The sequence below is a fragment of the Monocercomonoides exilis genome (assembly GCF_001643675.1).
Source record: "Monocercomonoides exilis strain PA203 chromosome Unknown scaffold16-1735695, whole genome shotgun sequence".
Taxonomy (NCBI): Eukaryota; Preaxostyla; order Oxymonadida; family Polymastigidae; genus Monocercomonoides; species Monocercomonoides exilis.
In genome coordinates, this window is record NW_027150561.1 from 256,271 (window position 1) to 270,244 (window position 13,974).

General features: G+C 41.9%; 3 protein-coding genes across 3 annotated transcripts; 1 reads left to right on the plus strand and 2 right to left on the minus strand.

Annotated features, from left to right (window-relative positions):
* Nucleotides 1–158: 158 nt before the first annotated feature.
* MONOS_2421 (putative leucine rich repeat protein) lies at nucleotides 159–8,406 on the plus strand (the record flags this gene model as incomplete). The annotated part of the gene is made up of 4 exons (XM_067872340.1): nucleotides 159–229; nucleotides 290–512; nucleotides 563–721; nucleotides 943–8,406. 4 exons carry the CDS (start codon nucleotides 159–161, stop codon nucleotides 8,404–8,406), a joined length of 7,917 nt encoding a protein of 2,638 aa, XP_067729491.1.
* A 473-nt stretch (nucleotides 8,407–8,879) lies between these two features.
* Nucleotides 8,880–9,499, minus strand: MONOS_2420 (putative DNA-directed RNA polymerase II). Its single transcript, XM_067872339.1, has 2 exons — nucleotides 9,321–9,499; nucleotides 8,880–9,177 (listed from the first exon to the last, which is right to left on the minus strand). Exons 1-2 carry the CDS (start codon nucleotides 9,461–9,463, stop codon nucleotides 8,979–8,981), a joined length of 342 nt encoding a protein of 113 aa, XP_067729492.1. The 5' UTR covers nucleotides 9,464–9,499; the 3' UTR covers nucleotides 8,880–8,978.
* Nucleotides 9,500–10,428: 929 nt separating this feature from the next.
* On the minus strand, nucleotides 10,429–11,435 carry MONOS_16839 (Vesicle transport protein Sec22A). Its single transcript, XM_067869707.1, has 4 exons — nucleotides 11,397–11,435; nucleotides 11,251–11,329; nucleotides 11,057–11,162; nucleotides 10,429–11,005 (listed from the first exon to the last, which is right to left on the minus strand). Exons 2-4 carry the CDS (start codon nucleotides 11,324–11,326, stop codon nucleotides 10,537–10,539), a joined length of 651 nt encoding a protein of 216 aa, XP_067729493.1. The 5' UTR covers nucleotides 11,327–11,329; nucleotides 11,397–11,435; the 3' UTR covers nucleotides 10,429–10,536.
* Nucleotides 11,436–13,974: the final 2,539 nt, after the last annotated feature.

Sequence of the window (13,974 nt, forward strand, 5' to 3'; positions counted from 1 at the left end):
AATGTATTTAACTTTAATTTGAAGTTGATTTGTTTTGTTTGTGCGTGTCAAACGCAATTTATGGCTTTTTTCTGCAGGATTTTTCTGTGAACCATTTGGAAGAGTTGCCTCATGCAGTTTTTAAGAAAGTGTTGGAACTTCAAATTGGATTAAACAAGATGTCATATTTTACTCATGATTTGGGAGTTACTTTCCCTGCTTTGATGTATCTTAGCTCATCAAAGTCATGGTTTGAATTGTTATTCTGTGCTCTTTTAAAAAAAATTGTATGTTAAAAATTATTTTTTAGGATGGTAACTCTTCCCCCAATAAATCACCAAAATCTAAAGAAGATCGATTTTGAAGCAAGCAATCTTCATAAAATAATATATCCAATAACATCTCCTCGGTTGACTCAATTGACTCTAATTACGAATGAATTTGAAGATTTTGGATTTCCAAAATCTTCTTTTGTGAATTACTTGGAAATTCTTGATTTGAGAATGAATGAAATTCAACATATTTCTCGATATGTGTGCATATTTTATTTGGTTATCACTTTATATTTTTATTTCGTTTGAAGACATTTAAAATTATGCCAAATGCGAAGCAATTTTATATGCAAGGAAACGAACTGCGTTCTCTTCCTGATGACATTGCAATGCTTATTCCCAACATTCTAAGCTTGGAGCTTAAAATTAACAAACTTTCAAAGCTGCCTCGATCAATTTCTTCATTCAAAGTGTGAAAAGTCAATGTCACTAGAAATATTTTAACTTTTAAATGAGAAAATGATACTCAAATATAAGTTTTTTATTGAACGATGAGCATCATGATTTTAATTTTTCCCGCTTTTTTTTAAAATTCACAACACATTTCAAATTTATTCACTATATTTTTTTTATCCCATTGAATTATCTGTTATTTAATCCTTCCCTCTCCCACCCCCTCCCCCTCACCCAGCAAATTAATTCCCTCTCTGCCACCAACAACCTGATTACGCGTGTCCCTCCTCTTATTTTCAACCGCGAGCAGTTCAAAGTGCTGCTCACCGACAACTTCCTCACTCGCTTTCCGGACGTTGGCGACACCCTCCCCTTCATCTCCGTCGACCGCAACCGCATCACCGAATTCCCCGACCCTCTTCCGCCCACCTGGAAAGTGCAGTCCATCCTCATGCGCTTCAACCAGCTTGAGTGTTTTCCTCACTCGCTCGTCGCCACATCCATCTACAACATCCTCCTCGCTGCCAACCAGATCAGGGAATTAGACCCTGCCGTCTTCCAGATGAAGCACCTGCACACTTTGGATCTCTCCTTCAACTACCTCACCGAAATCCCTGTCTGCATCTCTGGCCTTGTCGAGCTCTACACCCTCAACTTGGACTTCAACCGCATCGCTGAAGTGCCCTGCTGGGTGTTTGCCCTCCCCAACCTCCGCAAGCTCACTCTCGAAGGCAACTGCCTCAGCCAGCTCCCGTCCTACAGAGACATCGAGAGCTACTTCTTCGTCCGCCTGCCTGGGCAGAAGCCTGCCATCCGCACTGCTACCGAGACAGACCCTGGCCCCATCATCCCCGGTGGCCGCCCTTCGTTCGCCTCGCTCGACTCCCTCAAGCTCAACAGCAACAGACTCACCACATTCCCATCCATTGTGCTGAAGTTCACTGACCTCCAGACACTGCTTCTAGCACACAACCGCATCAAGACAGTCCCTGACGACCTGTTCCGCATCTGCACCTCACTCCTCCGCTTGGACCTCTCCTACAACCAGATCTCTTTCCTCTCCCCGCACTTCTTCCCAATGACGATGAAGGCAGTGTATGTGGACTTGTCCCACAACAGACTACGCTCGGTGCCCTGGCGCGCTCTCCTGCACGACAAGAGACTTCATCCAGAGAACATGGCTAAGCTCGATGGGCCGCGGTGGGTGCTGCCTGACTCTTATCGAGCAGCTGCTGAGAAGAAAGAGGAGAAGACGCTGAGTGAGATGGCGCTGGAGGAGTATGCGAGGACGCCGGGACATGCACCACACTGCAAGTGCTATCGGTGTGTGGACATGCCATTCAACAGGAACTCGGCTGAGCTCACGAAGGCGATTGAGAGTGAAGCACACAATAAGAAAAGCAGTAAAAACAACAAGGGAAAAGGGAAGAGTGGAGAAGAGGCAGATGAGATGGATGAGGATGACCAGTGGATTCTGGATGGCTTCTACAGAGCAACAGACGGGTCAGACGATGAAGGCGAGGGAAAATCAAGAGCTGTGTGCTTTTCGTGCTTTTGTGTGTTGAGCTCTTCATCGAAGAAGAAGAATAAGAATAAGAAGACGAAGGAGAAATCTTCTTCTTCATCATCTTCCTCTTCTTCTTCCTCCTCACAAACATCTAATCGTCCACGTGTGATTGAGATGCAGAGCATGCTGGTGGCACTGAAACAGAGAGAGAAGCTGGAGATGAAAGACTACACACCTGACAAGACACAGAATGAAGGAGCATGGCTGATGTATCTGGACATCTCCTTCAACTTCATCGGAGCAACAAAATGGGGCGAAGAAATGAATGTGTACTTGAGAGGCGCCAACAGAGAAGAACTGGAAAGGATTGTGGGGCAGATTAATGGCAATGATGATGACAGCGATGATGAGAATGGCAATGATGATGATGATGATGATGACGGAGAGTCAAGCAAACCTCTTCCAAAGATGGACTTCACCCTCACAGATGAAGAGCCGAAGATTCCAGTGGTGGAAGAGAACATGCAGCCAACCCCACTGAAAGATGAAGCAGCATCTTCTTCTGATTCATCATCTTCTTCTTCCTCTTCCTCCTCCTCTTCTTCTTCTTCTGCCCTTTCAACTCCCACAAAAACGCCTGCTTCCACAGCATCTTCCACTCCAATCACAAAAACACAGTCCCAATCGTCTCTTGCTCTTCTCCAGCAGAATATTCTGGCTGATCTCCACAGCAGACAAAACACTCCTTCCTCTCTTTCTTCTTCTCTTTCTGTCTCTCTCCTCCCTTCCTCCTCCTCTTTCTCTCTCCTCTCCCGCTCTGCCTCTTCATTCTCTTCCTCCTCTTCCTTCTCCCCCTTCTCCCCCTTCTCCCCCTTCTCCTCTGCCTCTTCCCTCCGCTCCCGCTCCCTCGCCCTTCGCATCCCCTTCACCCGCCGCAGCGCAGGCGAGCTGGCTGAAGCACGCCGGCTGTTCCTCGTTCATCAGCCCAGCAAAGTCATCCAAGAGCGTCTGAAGCGCCTGGAGCCGAAATTCTTCTCTTTCTTGAGGGGATCCCAGACATACTACAACATGGTGTTCATGGGGTATGTCTCGAGACACCCTGTCTTCATCCGCAACGTCGGCTGCTCGTTCATCCCGCTCAACGGAGCGCCATGGCTCGTCCACACGCCGCTGATGCTGTTTGAGGCAGAGCTGGCGAGGAAAGTGAAGATTAGAAAGGAGATTGTGCTGAGGAACAAGATATTGGCAAAGAGGCTGAAACCGTCTGATGCGCAGTACAACCAGAGGCAGCTGCTGATGCTGCTGAAAAGGACAGACGAGAAGATTTCTGTGCCAAATTGCTACGAAAGAGCACTCGACGCCTCGTTTCTGCCACTCGCAGAGGGAGACAATCCAATGCCATATGCTTCAATTGCTGGTGGGAGTGCTGCTCAGTCTTCTTCTTTGGCTTCTTCTTCCTCCTCCTCATCTTCTTCTTCTTCTCTTCTTCCTCTCTCAATGTCCCTCTCCTCGTCCATGTCTTCTCTCTCTCTCTTCCCCAGTCCTCTCCCAGAAACTGAGCTTATTCATCAGATAGGCACAGGAATGGCTGACCGATATGAAGAAGACCAGGCGTGGTTCGAGTGGACGAAGTATTCGATGGGCGAAGAGAAAGAGCAGAGCAAGGAGCAGAGCAAGAAAGAGGCAGAGGAAGACGGGTTTGAGATCATGGATGCAGACGAGACGGCAGAAAAGACAGAAGAAGAGAAGAAGAAAGAAGAGTACTTGGCGAAGAAGAAAGAGCCGTTCAAGCAGCGTGTGCCTTTGGTGGAGGGGATGTTGGAGGGCATCCCAAAGGAAGCGCTTTGTCCGAAGTGCTTTCCGCCGACGATGAATCCATTTTTGTCGGTGAACGAGCAGGATGATGTGGTGAGGCAGAAGAAGAAGGAGAAAGAGGAGGAGAAGGAGAAGAAGAAGCTGAAGAAGTCGAAGAAGGGGAAGAAGGAGAAAGACAAAGACAAAGACAAAAGCGAAAAGAAGAAGAAGAAGAATAAAAAGAACAAGAAGAAAAAGCAAGGAAATGGCGATGATTCAGATTCCTCTCCTTCGTCCTCAGGCGAAGAAGAGGAAGACAACGAAGAAGAACTGTCACCACTTGAACCTTCGCCCGTAGACACACCAGACGGGATGAATTCTCCACCAATGCCAATGTCCACACCTGGAATTGATGAAGACGCTCTCCTTTCTGCTTTTGACCCGCCTTCTTCTGCTGACTCTTCTTCTTCTTCTTCTGATTCTCCTGTGCCTCCAATTCCTTCTTCAGATGAAAAGAACGATGAAGAAAACGACAAATTTGCTGAAGAAGACATCTTCGACCCACCTGCCCCTCTTCCTTCTCCTTCTCCAGACTCTTCAGACTCTTCAGACTCACCAAGCATCCTCCCTCTCTCTCCTGAGGCTCCTGCCCTTGTCCCTCTTTCTCCTCCTCTTGTTCCTCTCTCTCCTCCCCTCGTCCCCTTATCCCCGCCCCTCTCCTCTCCCAAATCTCCTCCTCTGTCTTCCCCTCTCCTCACTCCTCTTTCTCCTCCCCTTGTCTCTCCCTCCATCGCTGACACTGATGCCTTCCCTGATGTACTCGATGAACCTCCTCCTCCACTCGACGAGCCTTACACCCCGCCCCTCGGCCCCATCCTCTCGCCTTCTCTGCTCGAACTGCCTGAGCCCCCGCCCATTCCAGAGGAGATTGAGATCAACTTCGACATGCTGGATGAACTGGAGGAGGAAGAAGAAGGAGGAGGAGGAGGAGTGCCGAAGCTGCCTACACCTCCACCTCCGATGCTGAGTGACAGCTTTGATTCGCTTCCTGACCCAGCAGCTGCTTCTCTTCCAAGGCCATTTCCGTTGGGCGATGTGAAGGAGAGTGTGAAAGTGAAGCCGAATGAGAATGTGGAGACACCAGAAGAGGTGCAGAGCAGGATGGAGCAGATGATCATAGGCAGCCAGTCATCTTCGGGCCTTCTGCCTCATCTGACTGCACCCACTGCCCAAATGGCCTCTCAGTCAAATTCCCAAGCAAACATCGAAAGCATTCCGAAGTATGTTGTCCCAGCACATCCATATCCCATCCCGAAAGTCAAGCCCATCGAGATCCCAGCTGCCCCTTCATTCACAACTGATCCTGTTCCCCCGACCTCTCCTCCTCCTGTGCACCCCTCACTCGCCATCCACAACGTGGCGTGTTGCGAAACAAACGGCACCCGCCCTTCGATGGAAGACGCGGTTCTGCTGGTGCCTGTGGGCGGGTGGGACATCGAGGCGCTGATCTGCGACGGAGAAATAGGAATTCTCCGGAGAATTCTGAGGTACCCGCAGGAGCTGCGGATGACGGTGGAAGGGATGCGGGCGATGAATGCGCGCGAGCAGAGCATCTGGAAGAAGCGGATGAGAGAGGCAATGAAGGAAAAGGCAACAGAACTGGCTGCGGCAGAGGTCGCTGCCCAGAGCGGGTTTGCGGGTGTAACTGCCCTTCTTGGCTCGTCTCCCATGTCTTCCACCACAAATCTGCTAGCCACACCGCTTTTGTCACACAGCACATCTGAGACAGGAGGGCTGCCAATGACTGAGAGTGTGCTTCCATTTTATGAAGGTGAGCCACCTCCTCCGTCTGTTGTGCAGCGGCATCTGAACGAGCTGGTCAGGCACAATCCGTGTCCCTACTTCCACCCAGGTGTCAACGGGTGTGGCCTCTACTGTGTCTTCGATGGGCATCACGGGCCAGCCACTGCGAATTTCTTATCGGCGCATTTTATTGAGGCGTTTCTGCTGGTGGTGGAGAAGGAGTGCGAGAAGAGGAGGAGGATCAGAAGAGAAAGAGATGAGAAGATTAAAAAGCTGATACAATACTCAACTGCTCTCAAAGTGCAGGAAAGATACAATGCTCTTTCTACACCGAATCTCCACTCTTCAATAAATGCTCTCTCTTCTTCTGCTTCTTCTGCTTCTTCTGTCACTTTACCATCTTCCCCTTCTTCTTCATTATCTTACCCCTCTTCCTCATCTTTCTCTTCCACTTCCTCACCTTCCTCACCTTCCTCTCCTGAAACCCCCGGCAGTGCCAAGCACCCTTGTCTGTCTCGTCTGTTGGAAGAGACATTCGACTTGTTGGCAACAAAGTTGGATGTGCTGATGGTGCCTGATGGTGCCTGTGCTGTCTCTGTCATCATCACCCCCACACGCGTCTACACTGCAAATGTGGGCGACAGCAGAGCTGTGTTAGTGTCACGCTTTTACGACAAGCGGATGTTTGGCGCGAGAAAAGAGGTGAAAAGGACAGCGGGAATGGTTTTGACTGGCAGTCAGCTTGTGGGCAATGGAGGAGGAGGAGGACGAGGAGGACAGACACTGAATTCTTCAGCGTCTGTGTCTTCTTTGGCTTCTTCTCCTTCCACTTTCTCCCTTTCTTCTAATTCTCCCTCTCCTTCTCCTTCATCTGCCAACTCGAAGCCCTCTCCTCTTTCCATCTCCACAACCAGCCAAGCAAATTCCTCTCCTTCCTCTTCTCTTTCTTCTTCTCTTTCTGCCTCTCCGTCAGAAGCTGTCGTTCCCACATGCTTCTGCCCAACACTCTTCCACAACAGCTCTGCCTCCACACTTCCTGATCTCATACACTCATACACATTCACCACATCATACAACTCTGAATCACCTCACCCATACTCTCTCCCTAAGAATAATACCACCTCAGATCTTTCTCTCTCTTCTTCTTCTTCTTCTTCTTCTATTGTGAGTTCATTGACATCATCATCTTCCTCTTCCTCTTCTTCTTCAACAGCCACTTCAGCTGTTGTTTCCTCTCATCACTCCAAAATCAAGTATTATGACCCTTCCCCAACTGCCTATCTTCAGCCCCACATTTACCCCGAGATGCCTTTAGGTGTGTTTGTCGCCAGCAAAAACATCACCTTCGACCACAAGCCAGACGTGAAGAGGGAGCTGAACTACATCAAAAGCGTTGGCGGCTTCCTGAACGGCGACAGAAGAGTGAATGGAATACTTGCTGTGGGGCGGGCGATGGGCGATAAAGACAACGGCCCGGCCATCTGCAAGGAGCCTGATGTGTATTGCATGGCGCTCAACAGGTGGCGAGGACTCCACATCGGGTGCCGGCCTGAGCGTGCGAAGAGGATTGTGAATGCAGTGAGGACGGAGGATGTGGAGATTCCAGATGACAACGACGAGCCAGATATATACGAGGAGCAGCTGCGCATTGAAGAGGAGATAAGGAAGCAGAGGGAAGAAAGGGGGAATGGCGCAGATTATGACCCAGATGAAGAAGTGCCAAAGGACGTGCTGATGAAGCTGCCTGACTTCTGCCCGCAGGCGAAGAAGAAGCCGTACCGCATCCACGACAAGAGCTTGGCGCAGACGCTGAACAGCTACTTGCTCCAGCTGGCGCCTTATCCTTCAGCCAACCACGATCCACCGCCAGGGCGGAACCCGAATGCGAAGCCAGTCTCGTTTGAGACGTACTTCGACTCAGACTCGTTCACATACTCCACCAGCAACACATACGACACGCAGACAGAGAAGATCATCAACTGCTCGCTGGACGAAGGGCTGCAGCTGCTCTCCACTGCCTCATACATCCCTGCTGCATACTCTGCTCTTCCCTCTCTGACTGCCACGTTCAACTCGATGAAGTTTCCTCCGCTGACAGCGTGGTCGGACTCGTCGCAATACACACACGCCAACTGGGCCAGGGAGGATGTGGCAGTCGTCATCTGCTGCGATGGGGTGTATGATGTGCTCAACAACCAGCTGATTGCGGAGCTGGTGTGCCCGTGGGCGCAGTCTGGCAACCACGATGTGTTCAATGATCCTTTGTTTGACGACGATCAGAGCGAGTTGGAGCTGGAGGACGAAAGAGCGTCTGGAACGGAGGAGCAAGCGAAAAAGAGCGAGGAGTCGATGAAGGAATCGAAAAAACGGAAAGGAAAGAAAGAAATCGAAATGGAGGAAGACGGTGGAGAAGGAGGTGCAGGCAAGGAGAAGAAAAGGAGGAAGAAGAGAGGGATACGGGGTGTGGAAGGGGTTGGATGCAGATGTCATCGCATTAACAAGGGCCATCTTGCAGAGTTGGCTGCTCTTCGACTCAGAAATGCAGCAGATGCGTTGGAGACTCAAGATAACGTTAGTGTCATCGTGGTAATGCTTTGATTGCAGATAATAACATTGAGTCACATATACAATGTTCAAACTTTATATCTTCGATTTACCAAAAATTGAAATGTTGAAAATAACAATAATCAGAATTTCAAGTTGTGATAAAAATTTATATTTTAATTATTAATTTCTCATATCCACCAAAAAGGTTGTGTTTCCGATTTTCATTAATTTTCAGCATATTTCATAGAATTTTTGCAAAATATTAATTTTTATGTTCCAATTATTTTCACTATTTGAAATAAACAATTCTGTTATATTTAATTCCCTTTGTTTGATGTATGCAAATCTATTTTCTATTCTCACATTCCTGTTTTTAAGTTTCTCGTTGTTTTCATTAATTCATTTGTTTATTTTTATCACATCACGTTACATCGATCCCCTTTTTCTACATTGTGTGTTCTCCTCCCATTTTGAATTTTTGTTGAAATTTGTGAATTATGCATGCAAATCCAACTACTATTCTATTTTCAGCACTGATGGATTTTTTGAAATTTTTTTCTTTTTTGAAATGTAAAATAAAAGTTTTAAAAAATGTGAAAATTCAACGAAAATAAAAATTGATTTCAATGTGCAAGCTTCACAGCAGCATCGAACTCTTTCATCATTGAAATTGATGTAGTCTGCAAATCACGGAAAGCTTTTAACAATGCATCTTTGGGAGATATGCTTCCGTCTGTCTGGATTCTGATGATGCATTCATTTTTAAGAGGATGTGGCATTTGGTAGCCAGCAAATTCTATTTCTGGGTATTGCAGAAGCTGCCTAAATTGAGAAGCATATTTATGAAAAGAAAATTTTGCAGTATAAACAATTCAAAAAGATAAATATGTTTAAAAATATTTTTTGATTAATATTTCACAATGAAATACAGTAAATACAATCGTATAATTGTTAAATAAGCACACATTCTAACAAGATTTCCAATAGTATGATCTTCCAATTGCAATGTGTATATAGCTGCATTTGGAACACGTTTATCAATCTGTACTGTAACCTTTTCAACTCCTGATGGTAATGCAACTAAAGCGCCTCGATCAGGAGCGTTCATTCCTATGTCACACTAATTAAAAAATTATAAATAATTAATTATGTTTTGAGATCATAATTTAAGTCTGTGTAGATTATGGAGCTTCTGATTAGAGTTTCTACCGTGTTATTTACGGAATTTTTCGTTGCAAGGAAAATTGACTGGGAAATGGGAAATTATCGGGAAAATTTAGCAAAGATATTTTACATTTCTCAGTTTTTTTACTTAGGAATATATTTCATTCTTATATTGAAAATAATGAAAACAAATCCATACATAAAATCTGTACCAGTGATGAGGACATCTGTTGAAGCGTTATTAAGCGGGTATTTTTATTGCCCTTTTGTTATTTATAAATAGAAAATTTGTTTCCTTTAAAACCATCAGAAGGCCATCATACGACATGCAAAGCGTGCAGTCGTATGATCTTAGCAAATGGAAATCGAGTTTGAGCATGTTTGTTGTGAATTTTGCAGTGTGCTCGATCATGCGAAGGCAATACGATATTGTTTCATTAACGATAGTGCAAACTATTTTACCGTTCTTTAATTTGCTACAGCATTATTTGGTGAAAGAACATATTTTCAGAAGAAAGCAGCAACGTCCAACGCCTTTTGGAATTTTTGAGCGGTTCTTCTTGAAAAAACTGTATGGAGAATCAGTGAATACTTCTTTTGTTGTTGAACAAACAAAAACATCAAATGCAACGAAAGGAAAAGCGAATGCGGAAGAAGGCTTAAAGAAAAAGCATAAAAAATCAGTGGGAATTGGAAAGGCTCCTTCATGAATTTCGAAATCACATATTTTGAACTGGACTCGTTTATTCACCGACAATACAAGTTGTTATTGAAGTCTTCGTTAGAGGCTTGAAAAAGTATATCATTTTATGATTTCTATTTGTGATCGAGAGTTCATAAATTGTAGATTCTTTGAAATTGATGTTTTCTTCACACATTTTGCAATTATTTTTGATGAAAAAAGAAAACTTTTATTAAATATAAAAGGATTAAGGAATATTGAAGGTTACGCATTTGTAGTAATAACCATAAAATTGAAGAAATGAATTAAAAAAAGTGAAATGTATTTAAAAAAACTTAAAAGAGTTTTGCCCTCAAAAATAAGCCTAATGCTACTCCAAGAACAACTACTGCATAAGGAACATATTGACGAATTCCTGCTCCCTTGCTAAGCTCAATTGAACGGTTCCTAAAGGATTTTGAATCAGCAACAAGATTAGTAGAAAGTTGTGTTACAACATCGATTTTCTCTCCTCTTCCGATAACATCTTCAAGACTTTTTGTTAATACTCCTCGAACATCTTTCAATTCTTCATTCAATTCATCAAGTTTGTGTTGTTGCTTCATTTCACAGTATCTTCTCCGCTTTTTTTCCATTTCCATGTCATAAGATACAAATGCGAATGGCCTTATTGCTGCTTCTATTTCAGTTGCATGAAGCCTTAAAAAATCACGTGATATGTCTTCCAAATAGCTAAATGCGATTGAACGAGGAAAAGACGAAGAACAAAGAGCAAGAAATACAACATTATGATCGATAGAATAGCTAAATTGAAAAATATAGTTGTTATTTTATTGGCCTCAAATTGAAACAAACTAGTATATGAATCTTCCTTCTTCGATAGCAAGCTGTTTGGGTGAAGAAAATGTCAATGTTTTAAGAATTTGTTTTGCTTTGTTTTTTTGAGGTTCAAGATCGTATGCTACGGGTTCAAAGGATTGTATTTATTCATAAATTATTAATAAATACATATTATAGTGTATTCAAAAATAACCGAAAAAAATGCAGACAAGTATCATCCATCATTGATCCTGCAAGAATGAGTCCATCTGACAGTCTTGAAATAAAAGTTACATAAATTGTCATCGTCTAAAAATGCAATAAAAACGATAATTTTTCTTGTTAAAGGTACACCGCACATAAAGGTGTTGCAAACACTCAAATGATAATAATAATAACTTGATTTTTTTATTATGGATGAACAAAATTTTTTCAAATAAAATAAATAAATAAGTTAAGAAATTAATTAATTAATTAAAACTTTGCTCAACTTTTTGTAATTTATATTTCAAATAATAAATCGTACAAATCACAAAATCAGAAAAAAAAAAATCAAACAGTTTAATTTGTTAAATATCGAAAAAGTGTTTTAGTGTGAATACGTATTTTTTTAAAAATATCTTCAAATTATATTGCATTTGGTCAGCTCATTTTAAAATTAAGTTACTGAATCGAGAAAAATTGTTGAAAAAAAACAATAATGATATCCATATGGTGCGAAATATTTCTCTTCATGCATTTTCTTTGAAAAATTGTGAACTTTTCATTTTCTTTTTGAGAACAAAAAACACAATCAGAATTGGTCCATTTTTTGACATTCGTGAAATGTTGGAAGACTTTATGTTTTGATTACAACAATACCTGTTTCAGGATATGAAAATCAAATTTATTTTGAAATCTGAGAAAGTGAAATAAAGTAATGAGTGAAGTTGATTTTTTTTTTTTTGTGTTTTGTGCAAAAAAAGCTTGAAAGTCCATATTTTCCCCCATATTAATAACTTCTTCATAAATATTTTTAACTTTTCGTTTTGTCCCCACTTCCCGATATGATTTCATTTCAAAAGTGATTGAAACTAATTTCTCGAAGGATAATCAACAATAACGAAAATATCAATCAGAAAAATCCTTTCTCATCAAGGTGAATTCATAAGGGTCAGTAATTTATCATATCCCCTTTTTTAAATCGGGACCCAAATTTTCTGGCTCACAGGAGCACTTTCAGTAAAAAATAAATAACAGGAAACCTTTTTTAAACTTTTATATACTATGCCAGAAAATATTTTTTATTTTTTTTATTTCTGTAAATAGATCTGGAATTTTTTGTTTTATTTTTCTGATCAAAGACTTGCTCATATTTTCACGAGCTTTTTGTTTTGAGTGTTTTGAGTTATATCATTGTTTATAAACTTAACTTCTTTGCAATTTTGGTTATTTTATATTATTAAACACTTCGTTTTTTTATTATTTTTTCCATTTCATGATTTTTTGACAAAATTAGAAACAATAGCAGAGTTTGAAATTGTTATGGTTTTTCGTATGAAAGAAAAATTGAAAAAATGATTGTTTTGTGCGTTACAAAGATTTTGAAATGAAAGAATGTGATTTGAAGCAAAAAATGCAAAAATAAATTAAAACGTTTTTTTTTTTTTGAAAAAAAATCTCGATCATAAAAAACTAAAGATTTTCATCCTTTTGAATACCTTTGTTAATTGATAGTTTTCATATTTTCCCTTTTGAATTAACGAAAAAACTTATTTATTCAAATGTATTCTTCAATTTGTTGAAATTTAGTGAAATGGAAAAAATAATAAAAAAACGAAGTGTTTAATAATATAAAATAACCAAAATTGTAAAGAAGTTAAGTTTATAAACAATGATATAACTCAAAACACTCAAAACAAAAAGCTCGTGAAAATATGAGCAAGTCTTTGATCAGAAAAATAAAACAAAAAATTCCAGATCTATTTACAGAAATAAAAAAAATAAAAAATATTTTCTGGCATAGTATATAAAAGTTTAAAAAAGGTTTCCTGTTATTTATTTTTTACTGAAAGTGCTCCTGTGAGCCAGAAAATTTGGGTCCCGATTAATTTTTTGGGTACCGAAAAATTTCTGACCCTATTAGAAAAAAAAGTTGATAGCATTGAATTGTTTGAAATAATTGGCGAATAAAAGAAAAAACAAATCAAGAAAGTGTTTTTAAAAATAATGGAGATCCTATCAGTACATCCACATAATCTTTTTTTGATTCGTGGCTTCATTTTTTGGATGCGGTTGAAGGGATATTTGTTTCATTGATGCTTTCCTAAATTTCTCGCAAAAGGTTCTCATTTTGATGATTTTTGATGAATTGCCCCAAATGAAGTGAGGAAAAGTTATAATTTTATTTGCCATTCAATATTCATTTCGGCCAATCAAAAGGAACCTAAATCCAAAGAAAAAACAAAGCAAAAAACAAAGCAAAAAACAAAGCAAAAAACAAATAACCCGAAAAAATTGCACCACACAAACGGAATACTCGTCAAATTCATCGAGTGATCCGTCAATAGTGAAGCATCGTATCCAACGCTCCATATCCGTTCATCCATCCCAGCTGTTGTTTCAAGGCAGTTGTGCTAATCATCTTCTTTCTCTGCTTCCTCCTTTTCATCTATTGCTGTATCCACTCCAGCTTCTGCTCTGTCGAGTCGCAGCCTCGCTGCCTCCATCATCGCTCCTTGCTTCAAAATCGATGGCGTCTGATGCTGTGACAAACACAGCTCCTGCGGGAAACCGACTGAAGAATTCTCGCTTCAAAGTTATCAAGCCCCACCTCTCCGATGGCGATGCAGACAAGCATGCTTTTATCATTTCTCCATATTCCTCACTCCCTGCTTTCTCGGGTTTCGGCCTTTCCCCATTCACAATTTTCTGCCCGGCTGCTTCTGCAGAATAGTCTCCAAACGGGATCTTCA

Coding starts and splice junctions, on each gene's coding strand:
- MONOS_2420 (XM_067872339.1), bottom strand. CDS start 9,463: ATGAACGCTCCTGATCGAGGCGCTTTAGTTGCATTACCATCAGGAGTT. Junction 9,178..9,320: donor ATTGGAAATCTTGTTAGAAT/GTGTGCTTATTT, acceptor TTCTCAATTTAG/GCAGCTTCTGCAATACCCAG.
- MONOS_16839 (XM_067869707.1), bottom strand. CDS start 11,326: ATGACAATTTATGTAACTTTTATTTCAAGACTGTCAGATGGACTCATT. Junction 11,163..11,250: donor ATCAATGATGGATGATACTT/GTCTGCATTTTT, acceptor TTGAACCCGTAG/CATACGATCTTGAACCTCAA. Junction 11,006..11,056: donor GAAGGAAGATTCATATACTA/GTTTGTTTCAAT, acceptor TTTTCAATTTAG/CTATTCTATCGATCATAATG.